The following is a 12721-nucleotide window of genomic DNA, read 5'->3' as shown; positions in this document are numbered from 1 at the left end:
CTTGTTGCTTTGTTTACAAGATGTCATTTGGCTTTAACTGTCACACTTTTCTATCCGGTCCATAACTAAGTCATTTATCAATGGAATTTGAAACAACTTGGCATAAATGTTCGTTATAATAAGACAATATGTCGTGCACATAACCCAGACACCTAACTCCAAGACCAAGGTCACACTTGTTGATTTAAGATCATCATTGTCTATTTGAGGGTATATGTTGTGTCCGATCCATAACTTTCTTGTGCCTGAAAAGATTTTGAAAATATTTGGCATAAATGTTCACAGTAATTAGACGATGTATCATGGGCAACAATCATTTGCTTACCTCCAAGATCAAGGTCACAGTTGGTGGTCAAAGATTAACATGGTCTGTTATAGGGTTTATTTTGAAACAGGTCCATAATTCTTCACAGATCAGCGGATTTTGAAATTACTTGGCACAAATATTAACAATTATAAGATGATGTGTTGTGTGCAACACCCAGACTTCTACCTCTCAGGTTAAGGTCACACTTGATGGTCAAAGCTTGATATTGTTTTATGAATTTTGTTTCCAGTTAATAACTTATCATCCATCAAGGGATTTTGAAAATACTTGTTACAAATGTTCACAATAACAAGACTATGTGTTGTGCTCAACACCCAGATGACATCTGTCACACTTAGTGATAAAAGGTCAATTATAAAATATTTTCAATATATTGATAAAACCATCAAGGCATTTTGAATATATTTGGCACAAATATTCTCAATAATGAGTTGACATCAGGCCTCGATGAATTTTTCAAGGGTCACTCGCCCTGCCCTTTAAATTTACTGGCCCTTCGTTATTGTACTCACCCTGCATTTTGATGGACAAAATTTGTAAAAATCAAACGTTAGACACTTATTTACTGGTCTATATCGGTAAGATTGGCTTTATTCATTTACATATTGTAAAATAATGTTATAATACTGTTCATTCTTTTAAAATATTATCTTCCATCATAAACTGAATACTTATTTCTTTACATGCCCACTCAGCTTAAATATTGACCTCACAGTTAAACATTACTGAATGCGTATTATAAGAGTTTGTTGAATTCTGCTGTTGTTACAGAATCAATTCATCTTTCGGTAAAGTCTTATACCTAGTCATAAGGTCAGTTTCCGATTTTCATTTGACAGTATTATGAGTGAAATGGCATCTGCTGTTTGATCTGTTTACCGAAAAACTTCATTTACGTTAAATGTTTAAAGAAACAATCTTACTCGCCCTGTCGGGCAAGTTTGATGAATTCTTTTCTCGCCTGACCCAAACTTTCACTCACAATGAGAGCGTGCAAGTGGATTTATCGAGGCCTAGACATGTCGTGCGTAACACCCAGTCGCCTAGCTCCAAAGTCTCACTTTGAGGTCAAAATAACATGGTCTGTTATTGGGTATATTTTGTAACTTTTTCATAGATCAAGGAACACTTAGAGGTCAAAACTTAACCCTTTCGCTGCCAGAGGGTTATTGTTTTATTGATCACCTATTTGCCAGAGGGTTTTCTAAGAAATTACTACATGTATATTATTAATTAATATAATTATTATTATTTGTTATTAGTATTATAATAATTATATATGTTTCCAAATATGCTAGTATAATAATAATTATTGTCGATGGTATAATTTTCTTTATATTTATTATTATTATTAATTTATTATTATTATTATGATTATTATAGAAAGGGTTAACATGGTCTTTTATAGGGTATATTTTGTGTCCAGTCCATAATTTTGTTATCTGAACCAGTGTACAGCCAGGTCAACCAGGATAAATGATGGGATTTCAAAAGAAATTAGTACACATGGCCAACATAGGTAGCCAAAGTGTTGTGGGCAAGAGCCACGTCCCTAGTTCAAAGATAAAGAGTAAACAAAGTATATTTCTCACATTTCAAACTCAGGATCACATGTTCAAAATCAAAGTATGAAACAGTATGACAAGGTTAATATAATCAAAGTGGCAGATAATTCCCAAAATTAATTTCCGCAAAGTTGTCCCCCTGACTTCAGTATTTGCTCTTGTAAACTTTTTGTTAATTAGTTCATATCTTGAAGGCACATGTATTCACCTCAACATGTTCAATATCAAAACTGAAAAACATTTCAAAAGGGCAGGTAACTTTATGATTTTTTATGCTCCCTCAGAAGGGTAAGCATATAATCACTGCCTTGCAATTGTCTATCGCTCTTGTCTGGAGATTTTAAAATAATTTGATTAAAAGTTCACAAAGTTATGAGAGAAATTGCAGTGTTTAAGAACCTTAACTCTTAAAGTCTACCTCGCTTGATTTTTAATTATCTCCCTTAAGTTAATAATGCTGGTCTGGACTAGCAATGATATCTCATTGAAACTTCTCACAGTTGAAGACTAGAAAAAGGAAGTGTAGTGTCAAACTACAAAAATCCTCTTGTCTGAAAGAACAAGGCCCAGAGCTTTCTTACGTGGTATTCAACATGATCAAGAGGTCTGATAACAAAGTTGTTCAAATTATATCTCTAGCTGCCCTGGGACTCTTGGTTACATTTGAAGTATATAGTAAAAACTGCAAGTCTTCTTCTCTGAAAGCCTTAGTGCTAGAGTTTAGATAATTGGCACAAAACATTATCAAATGAATCTTTATGAAGATGGTTCAAATTATTGCCGTAGAGTCAAAATTGACACCACCTTTTGGGGTCATTAGTTTTCCTTATAATATTATGTTTATAGTAAAAACTTCCAAAAATCCTCTTCTTTCAAGCATAAGTGCTAGGGCTTGCATATAACGTAATCTAATACATCTCTAAATTAATCAAATTATGACTCCTGGGTCAAAATAGTTCCTGCGTCCTGGGGGATCGTACATTCTTATACAAATAAGGTCTTGTTATATGAACTTTTTTTTATTTTTGAGAGCACAATTTGTGTATTTTATTAATTTGGCTTCATGATTATAGTGGATTAAAGACAATAAATGGGTAATTTTATGTAGAAAATATATTAAAATGATAACAATTACTAGATAACTAGTATATGTTTATATAAAACAAGTATAATACTGTTAACAAATGATGTAATAACTTGGAAGAAGCATTTCATTAATCTTTTCAGAGTTTCCTGTTTAAACTGCAGTTGGGAAACGAGTGTGAATATGTATACAAAATGAAGAAACCTTTTATAAACAAGAAGGCCATGATGGCCCTGAAATCGCTCACCTGAATATTAAAACTCTCCACGACAAGGAACAAGTAATATTGTAAACAAAAGCAGATATAAAATCTAAATTTTAAACTGATATCACAAAGTTCATATTTGTATATGAAAAAGCTCATGTATAAAAACATGACTGGTTGCTTTTGCTAAGGGAAAACAACAGTTCCAAAAGATGTGTACATATAAGGAAAATCAATTAGCCCCACAGTGCAGGGCCATTGTTGACCCCAGGGCATTTATTTGAACAAACTTGGTAGACACTCACTAGTAGATGTTTATGCCAAATATCTAAGCTCTAGCTCTTTGGGTTTTTTAAAAGAAGATTTTTTTTGATTTTTTACTTTCTACATGGAATTAAAGTCTTTGAACTATTTTTAAGGGTGACCACCAAAGGAACATTCCTGTGAAGTCTGGATAAAATTGGCTTAGCGGTTTATGAGATGTTGTTTAAAGTAAATTTTACAGATGGACGATGGACGGACTACTGGCGAATTGTGATCACAAAAGCTCACCTTGTCATTTTGTGACAAGTGAGCTAAAAATATAATATTTCAAGTTATGAGTGTACATATAAAAATATCCACACACACACATGAACGAATACATAATTATGGAAAAGGTCATACTCGACTGTCCAATACAAGATATATTGTCTACTACAGAGTCCAATACAATCCATATAAATGAATTCATTCATCAAAACTTGGCATTGGTATCATGCTCATTACAGACATCAATTCAATGCTATGTTATTTGTAACAGTTTTATGGTTCAAGGTCAATCATTTTCAACGGTCTAATATGGGATATATTACAAACTATAGAAACAATATATGTACTTGATGGTTATGTGAAACAATTCAAAAATCTGGATGTAAATAATTAGTGTAGAATAATATAAGAATCGTACACTGGTTGCTGGTATACACTGAAATATATAGGTAGCTCGAGTGTTACTGTTTAAGTTATTACCACCCTAACAGGCACTATCCTTTAAATAATCTGCAATAACATTCTAATGAAAAACGTTTTCCCATTAATTTTTGGTAAGAAACAAATAGTACTATTCAGCTAACAATCAACATAAACAAAATTATGATATCTACTCAATAAAATATGTATAAAAATGTTACCCTACCCCACCCATTTTGAACACGTGTTTGACCATTTTCCTACTTAGGGAGCCTACTTTAAAAAATCCTTAAAATTTACCGAATAAGTGCCTGTTTTCAAAGTTTCCCTAATATATTGGTTGATCTTGTAAAATACTAAATACTTTTAGTTTTGATTTTATTACACTTTGAAAATATCAGGTACCATATTTATTACTAGATTTAGCATTATTTAGCCAATAAATACCTATATAAATTAAATAATAAAAAATAAACACTTTTTTCTACCCAAAATGGATGGAGAGATACATAAATAATGTTAAAAGAAAAAAAAAAGTTGACCCATCTGAGGTTTGAACCCATGGCCCTCAGTTTCAATGTAGTTAACAGTAGTTCTAGCCTATTTGAATACTCTTCAAAGTGGAGGTAAGGCATTAGGATGGTAATACCTTAATACTGTAACGAAGTTACTGCTAAAGCTAGAGATTTCACAACTAAAATGACAGCCAGTGTTTCTTTTTTTCTTGTATGTAATAAAAATCATACAGTATTAAGACAAAAATAACAAGAGGGCCATGATGGCCCTGAGGTCGCTAACCTGTATATAGCCCCCCCCCCCAATAAGAAGATGTTTCATGCTATACATCTTAGCTCTAGCTCATGGGCTTTTTAAAAGAAATTTTTTTTAAGCTTTTACTATACACATAAAGTTAAAAACAATGACACCCCTGGGGCGGGGCCAGTTTTGACCCAAGGGCTTTTATTTGAACAAACTTTGTAGACACTTACTAGAAGATGTTCCATGCTTAAGATCTAAACTCTAGCTATTTGGGTTTTTTCAAAGAAGATTTTAAGTTTTTGCTATACACATATAAGGAAAATCAATGACCCCCGGGACGGGGCCAATTTTGACCCCAGGGCTTTTATTTCAACAAACTTTGTAGACACTTACTAGAAGATGTTTCATGCTTAATATTTAAACTTTAGCTATTTGGGTTTTTTCAAAGAAGATTTTTTAAGTTTTTACTATATGCATATAGGGAAAATCAATGACCCCCTGGGGCGGGGCCAATTTTGACCCCAGGGCTTTTATTTGAACAAACTTGGTAGACACCCATAAGAAGATGTTCCATGCTAAACATCTAAGCTCTAGCTCATTGGGCTTTTTAAAAGAAGATTTTTTTAAGTTTTTGCTATACACATATAGTTAAAAACAATGACACCCCTGGGGCGGGGCCAGTTTTGACCCCAGGGCTTTTATTTGAACAAACTTTGTAGACACTCATAAGAAGATGTTTCATGCTTAATATCTAAACTCTAGCTATTTGGGCTTTTTCAAAGAAGAGTTTAAGTTTTTGCTATACACATATAAGGAAAATCAATGACCCCTGGGGCGGGGTCAATTTTGACCCCAGGGCTTTTATTTGAACAAACTTTGTAGACACTCACTAGAAGATGTTTCATGCTTAATATCTAAACTCTAGCTATTTGGGTTTTTTCAAAGAAGATTTTTTTTAAGTTTTTGCTATACACATATAAGGAAAATCAATGACCCCCGGGGCAGGGCCAATTTTGACCCCAGGGCTTTTTTTTTAACAAACTTGGTAGACACCTATTAGAACATGTTTGATGCTAAATATCTTAGCTCTAGCTCTTTGAGTTCTTTCAAAGAAGATTTTGTAAGTTTTTACTATATGCATATAGGGAAAATCAATGACCCCCTGGGGCGGGGCCAATTTTGACCCCAGGGCTTTTATTTGAACAAACTTGGAAGACACTCATTAGAAGATGTTTCATGCTGAATATCTTAGCTCTAGCTCTTTGGGTTCTTTAAAGGAAGATTTTTAAGTTTTTACTATATGCATATAGGGAAAATCAATGACCCCCTGGGGCGGGGCCAATTTTGACCCCAGGGATTTTATTTGAACAAACTTGGTAGACACTCACTAGAAGATGTTCCATGCCAAATATCTAAGCTCTAGCTCTTAGGGTTTTTTAAAAGAAGATATTTAAAGTTTTTTCTTTCGGTTGCCATGGCAACCAGAGTTCTGCATGGAATTAAATTCTTTGAACAATTTTTAAAGGTGACCACCAAAGGTACATTCCTGTGAAGTTTGGATGAAATTGGCTTAGTGGTTTATGAGGAGATGTCATTTAAAGTAAAAGTTTACGGACGACGGACGGACGACGGACGGACGCCGGACGGACGCCGGACGAAAAGCGATCACAAAAGCTCACCCTGTCACTTTGTGACAGGTGAGCTAACAAAAACTGATACTTTCAATTAGCACTCTTATACAAATTAACAATTTCATGCCTAAGGAAAGGAATGTCTCTCTACTATACAATTATTGACTAGTGTGCCATTGAATATGATGTTCATATTCAATGGCACACTAGTCAATAACTGTTTTATTATATGAATAGGCTAAAAATTTTAAAAAATCACAAAAAAGTACAACCTTATACATAACAACTATTGCCTGATTCTTTGAAGCGGGGGGAAAAAAGATGCATGTGTCAGGTGTGCAACGACTAAGCAAATGCTGCACTTACAAAAGTTATTCAAGTTTATACTCATTTTTGCGGTGTAGCCTTTAAGTATAATAGTAAAGTAATGATATTTTAATCGAGAAAAATGTGACTTGTCATAAAGAACAAAACACAACAATTATTTTTTAATGCACGCGCACAGTTAACAGTCTAAGATGTATGGTCATTGAATATGAGTCTCAATCTTTTTTTTAGACTGGGAAAATCCAATTCAGCCAGTGAATATGATACTACGCCCAGTGAATATGATTTTATAAAAAGTTCTGTTGACTACAGTACTGTTTGGACCAATGAGATTGCAGCTACACATGTATTTAGATAATATTATAACATCATTTAATTAAAGCACACAACATGCCTGACATATGGGTTGTAAGATGACATTTTCTAGCACCAGTGTAGAACATCCTGACATGCAAATATTCAGAATTTGTCCCATAATAGTTTAGATAAATTTCAACATTATTATGTCAGGTAATATAATATGAATAATAAATGTTGAACAGCATGTCCCTGATGGGGTTTGGAAAACATGCAGCTAGCTTATCAAGTACATTGTATATAACAAGTCATAAGTTTAAATGGCTATATTTTGTTTGTATCACAGCTAGGTTTCATATAAATCATCACACATATACATTTAATTTTTGTGAGTGTAAATCAGTTGCTTATTGTTCTTTTAAAGAAAAATATTATATAAATATTTGTTACATATTACATGTTAAACAGTAGGGATTTAAAGTTAAATCTTCATTGAGATTAATTGAATCATTTGATTACAATTGTCAATATTACACTTTGTGTAATGTTATAAATGTTATACTACATTATCATAGTCAATAACACACGGCAGAAAAACAATTATGTCCATTTCTCACTCTGCAATGTTACAACTATCAATATCAGACTCTGTCATATGTAATGATATATTCTGGGTACACTTGATGGCTGTCATACACAACAAATTCTCGGAATATATATTTCTCCTCTGCTACAATACTGTCATATCTATTGTCATGATCACAGCTGTCTGTCTGACAACCTTCACAACATGGTGGACGTCGCAGTTTCTTTACATCAGTCATCAAACAGATTCTTCCTAGACATGCTTTCACCAGAAACATCTGTAGTCCTTTTTGCTGCCTGTTATCTCTATCATCTGTGAGATAAAACAACAAATTTACAAGGTTTGTTTTGTTATCTTAATACCCCCTGTCGTTGACAGTGACAAATAAGTATTACAGCCAACATTTATCCCTGCATGAGTATGGCCTATGTCAGGAAAACCTTACCCGTCCGCTTCTTGATCCTTTATTTTAGGCAGCAACACATTCTTTAAATAAGCAACAGAATGCACACAATGGTCTCATTGGCCTCCCGTGTATTATTTCACTAATAAAATCTAAAACATTTGCATTTTATTTGGACTCATTCAGTGAATTACTGAATTCCAATCAAATAGGTCACCACTTTAGATTATAACATACTTTAAGGGCATGACTGGTGACATGTCCGGGGTCCGTACTGGACAGCGACAGCTGCTTTTTGTGGCTTACGGGCTGATGGACCCTCATTAAACATTAACAACATACATACATACATATTCCTGTGTGATTGAACAGGCAACTAAATAGGTTCGAATACCTCGAGTCTATGCATCATTTTGGACTAAATCAGCACAACAAAAGCTGTGGAAAAATTTGCTGAAGTAGTAGATGTTTTGTAAATAACAATCAATTCTGTAAAGAAACATCATAGAGATTTGGGACAAAAAGCACGGACAGGAATGAATGAGCAATATATATATGATATAATAAAACACCAAAAAACACAGTCCAGGAGTTATCTAATTTAATCTATATTTATCAATCATATAAATTTCACAGTTAGGTTATGTGAAGAATGCAATTTTATTATATACTATACGAGGCTACTATATTTAGACTTTGTGTTCACACAAACTTCATCGTTACTACCGGGTATATATGCGGCATCATTTTCACTCTGATAACCACAAGAGAAACTTGTTGGAAAATCATTAAATTTGTTACCTCATGGATTGTGTTGTTTTTGTTTTATTATACGTGACTTTTTTCCCTGCATTTCTTTTTTCTTTTTATGTATTTATATATTTATGTTGATATAAACAGCAGACAATTAAGAAGACAATGGACTTATCAACCCATACCAACAAGCCTGCTTCAATATACCCCCTAAAATAGGAAAAGCTTCAGACATTTTTACACAGATACATTAAAATATAGAGTAATAATTTAGTGTAGAAGAATGATTTAGCTATAGAGTGATTATGTAATATACCTGTATACTGGTCAGCTTTTGTTGAGCTCTCTGCCATATACACAGCAGCACCCAATACAACACCGCCACGTGCCATTCTTGGATCAAGCCCTTGCTTCAACAATCCCTGCACAAATTCATTCTTAGTTCCATGAAAGAAATAGCCTTCATTTACTTCATGGTACAAGCTATCTTTCAGGCTAGCATCCAAGTAATTCTCGATTTTTGAGCAGCCATGCTTGACATTAGGAATCTTTGCTAACTGTGTAAACATTCCGCCTAAAAAAATAATTTTTTTATTTCCCTGTAACATGACAATTAATGAAGAAGTTTGCAAAAATAAAGATGTCATGCTGCCAAAGCAAATCATAAATGCCTCCCTATATTAGGATCTTGCAGCGTGATTTCATAATCATAGACTTACATCAAACTAATGTAAGGAAATGTTATGCACAAACTAAGAAATGACAATAAAATGACAATCACATATTTCAGCTAAGTTACTAAAATTATTTCAGATAAATGTACTCATGGAAACTTCAAACTTATATAAACCACTCTTAATTCCTTGTGCAACTTTCTTGGAACTAACCATGACAGAATATGGTTTTAGAACAACCAGTTTTCTATAAACTAGATGGACAGGCCTCTGTCAAACATAAAGGATTCTTTCATGTGTGTAAAGTATCAAACTGGCTTATGGAAAATTAGCTGTCTAACCTTGGCTTCTGTTCATGCTAGAAATATGCACAAAGAGATATCTGAGATATCCTTCAACTAATAAAGTTTGAATGAAACCAACAATGTTGCAACCTAAAATGGAGCAAAACAGATCAAGAAAATTGTCCTTGTATAAGTAAATTAATTAGTTAATTATAATATCTGTTTCATCATAAGTTTATTATTATAGCAGTTACCTTCACCAGCTTTGTGGAAGAGTTGTTGTCTACTCTGACAGTATTGCTCATATAGATTTAGATTCTCTATCCTCTCAATCTTTGTTACCTTCAACTTTGTGAAACCCAGATCAGCAAGTCCTGCTGCATCACGACCTTGACCTACTTTAGCTGGTTCCCATGTATTGAGAACTAGTCTCTCTATTGCTTTAAAAGTGGACTGATTTACTGTTTTCAGGGTGTAGTGAGGTTTGCCTTTTTCACCAATTTTCCACTGTTTAACATTTTTATCTGGAGTGTAAACAGACCAGTTACTTGGAGGAACGATTTCATTTTGATACATATGTAAACAGAATTCTGGTGTATCCCGTTCTGGTAAAACTTCCGCAGAGCTCTCTAGAGGTTTATCTGCCGGTGAGACAGTTCTTCTTGGTCTTGGTACCGGACGAGAGGAAGGAACACTCACTTTTTTTGGAATGACTGGCTTTGGTGCTACTGGTGGCTTTTTCTTTTCACAAGCTTTACATTCTAATTTAAATGCCTGATAATAAAAACAACAGTAATCATGTATAAGCCATGTTGTTATACAGTACATGTATTATTAATAGAAACAAATTCTATAACCTGAACTGTCAGTATAGGTCACTATATGTTTAGGTGCTCATGTACCTCTGTACAGTGACCTACTTAAGATACAAATTTTCATATTTGTGGCTTTTGTGGCTAATACTCAGTTGAAATTTCTTTGAGGTAAATTATCACCACTTGTGCTTCAACTCTTTAAGGGCATGAGTGGTGACATGTCCGGGGTCCATACTAGACAGCAAAACCCGCATTAGTACTGTAATGGGCAGATCCTCCTTAAAGCATAGACTCGTAACATACATATTCAACATTCACTTTTCTCCTTTATATGTATTATTACAAACTTCTCAATAATAGTAGGAGTATAAAGTGGTATTGTAACTAACTTTCCACGCTATACTACTGCAGAGAAATTACATGTATTAATTATCTTTGTGCATTTAATGAAGGGACATTGATTATCTTAATACTAAAGTGAAGTAACTCTTCTAAAACAACTACCTCAAGGTTCTTCTTTACTGTTGATGTTAATCCAAGAAGGACAATATTGACAGACTGCACTGTAGAAGCACTATTATTTGTTGAGAAATCACTGATAGCTTTCAACATAATACTAGCAGATACGTCTGGTGGGTACATTAAGAAGCCAGTACCTAGGCTTGGAAAACTTATTGACTTCATACTGTCAGTGTGCGCTTGTTGTAAACACTTTGTTACTAAAGTTGCAAGAAGCTGAAAAGTACATTATTATCACTACAATACAAAATCTTAAAAAACAATCTGAACAACAATAAACATCTGTATCTGGAAGTCATTCAGAATAAAGTTATCTATCTGCTTCTATTATCCACAAAATCATGTTTACTGTAATTTAGATAAATACAAATGTATCACTAGAATTCTGTCTATTGGTCACATGTAAAAGGCATCCTTTTACTGCCAAGAATTTCATAAATCTTCTGGCTATTTACATTATTGCAATTTTACTGGTCAAAATTTTTTGTATTCTTAATTTAAGGATATGAATAATTATGTCAGTCGATCATCAACTACATATAATATCCTTACGTTTTATAATTTGATTATATACATGTATTTTTATATTTTTTTTCCTACCATTTTAGGGTCTGAGTTGTCTTCAGGTTTATCAAATCTTGGTAAAGCACCACAATATATATTTTTACAGCCAATGATATTGCCAGGTTTAAGAATGGCTAGTTGCCCATGCTGTATCCCCTGTGGGTATTTCTGTTTACATTCATCTTGTAATGCTGTACCAGCAGCTTCTAGGACAGATGCACTCAGTGTACCACGTTTTAAATCTAATCCACGTGTACTACTTGTCATTACAACTTCAGTCTGAAATATATCATATATAAATATTTATCACTTCAAATAAACTTTTAATAATCATTGAAATATTGCACAGTTGTTAAAATTCATGGATGAATTTTTTTCCCATAAGTAATCTTGTTACTGTCAGGTCTCTGTGCAATATGAAATTCATTAAAGGGACTCCACTGATGTTTTGTAAAATGACAGGACTGGAAATATTTTTCTAATATTTGTGCACTATTTGATGCATATCTAGACCAATAACTCTTGTGCAAATTTTCAGATCATTCCCTCTCCCAGTTTGTCCAGCATCATCATTTAATTGTGCAAAATAACCCAAAAATGAAAAGCATTGCAATGCTTTTCACTCAAACAGGCTAAGAATCGCACAAAAATGGAAACTTAATTTAATTCTGATTTTTTATTATCCTTTGCAGACTTATTCATTTACAGTGCTTCACTTGATTTATGTAAGAATTTTAAATTTTAGTTTTTTCAGCTTTTTTACCTCCTGTAAGACAAGTACAAAGCATTGCATGTGCTTCCAGCATTGTAGAGAATACTATTAAACAACTTTAACAACATACCTTAATTTATTTCTTTTAGCATAAGTAAATCTATGTATAATCACAGAACAAGTAGTATTATTTAACAATTTATATAAATATATAATTTTTATCACTTCAAATAGACTTTTAATAATCATTGAAATATTGCACAG

At 33.3% G+C, this 12721-nt stretch overlaps 1 protein-coding gene across 1 annotated transcript; it reads right to left on the bottom strand.

Annotated features, from left to right (window-relative positions):
- Window positions 1-5679: 5679 nt before the first annotated feature.
- Window positions 5680-12060, bottom strand: LOC132752137 (uncharacterized). Its single transcript, XM_060742424.1, has 5 exons — window positions 11782-12060; window positions 11167-11397; window positions 10102-10621; window positions 9206-9463; window positions 5680-8045 (listed from the first exon to the last, which is right to left on the bottom strand). The coding sequence occupies exons 1-5, from the start codon at window positions 12010-12012 to the stop codon at window positions 7789-7791; spliced, it is 1497 nt and encodes a 498-aa protein (XP_060598407.1). The 5' UTR covers window positions 12013-12060; the 3' UTR covers window positions 5680-7788.
- Window positions 12061-12721: the final 661 nt, after the last annotated feature.

Source organism: Ruditapes philippinarum, unplaced genomic scaffold (genome assembly GCF_026571515.1).
Source record: "Ruditapes philippinarum isolate M1 unplaced genomic scaffold, ASM2657151v2 ctg4799_1_1_1_1, whole genome shotgun sequence".
Lineage (NCBI taxonomy): Eukaryota > Metazoa > Mollusca > Bivalvia > Venerida > Veneridae > Ruditapes > Ruditapes philippinarum.
Note: the sequence above shows the minus strand (reverse complement) of the source record. Positions and strands in the feature narration are given on the sequence as shown.

What these genes read in the sequence shown, in the direction of transcription:
- LOC132752137 (XM_060742424.1), bottom strand. Translation starts at nt 12,012, where the DNA reads ATGACAAGTAGTACACGTGGATTAGATTTAAAACGTGGTACACTGAGT. An exon ending in CTTCCACAAAGCTGGTGAAG is followed by an intron (nt 9,464 to 10,101) that starts GTAACTGCTATA and finishes TTATTTTTTTAG; the next exon opens with GCGGAATGTTTACACAGTTA. An exon ending in AAAAGCTGACCAGTATACAG is followed by an intron (nt 8,046 to 9,205) that starts GTATATTACATA and finishes TTTATCTCACAG; the next exon opens with ATGATAGAGATAACAGGCAG.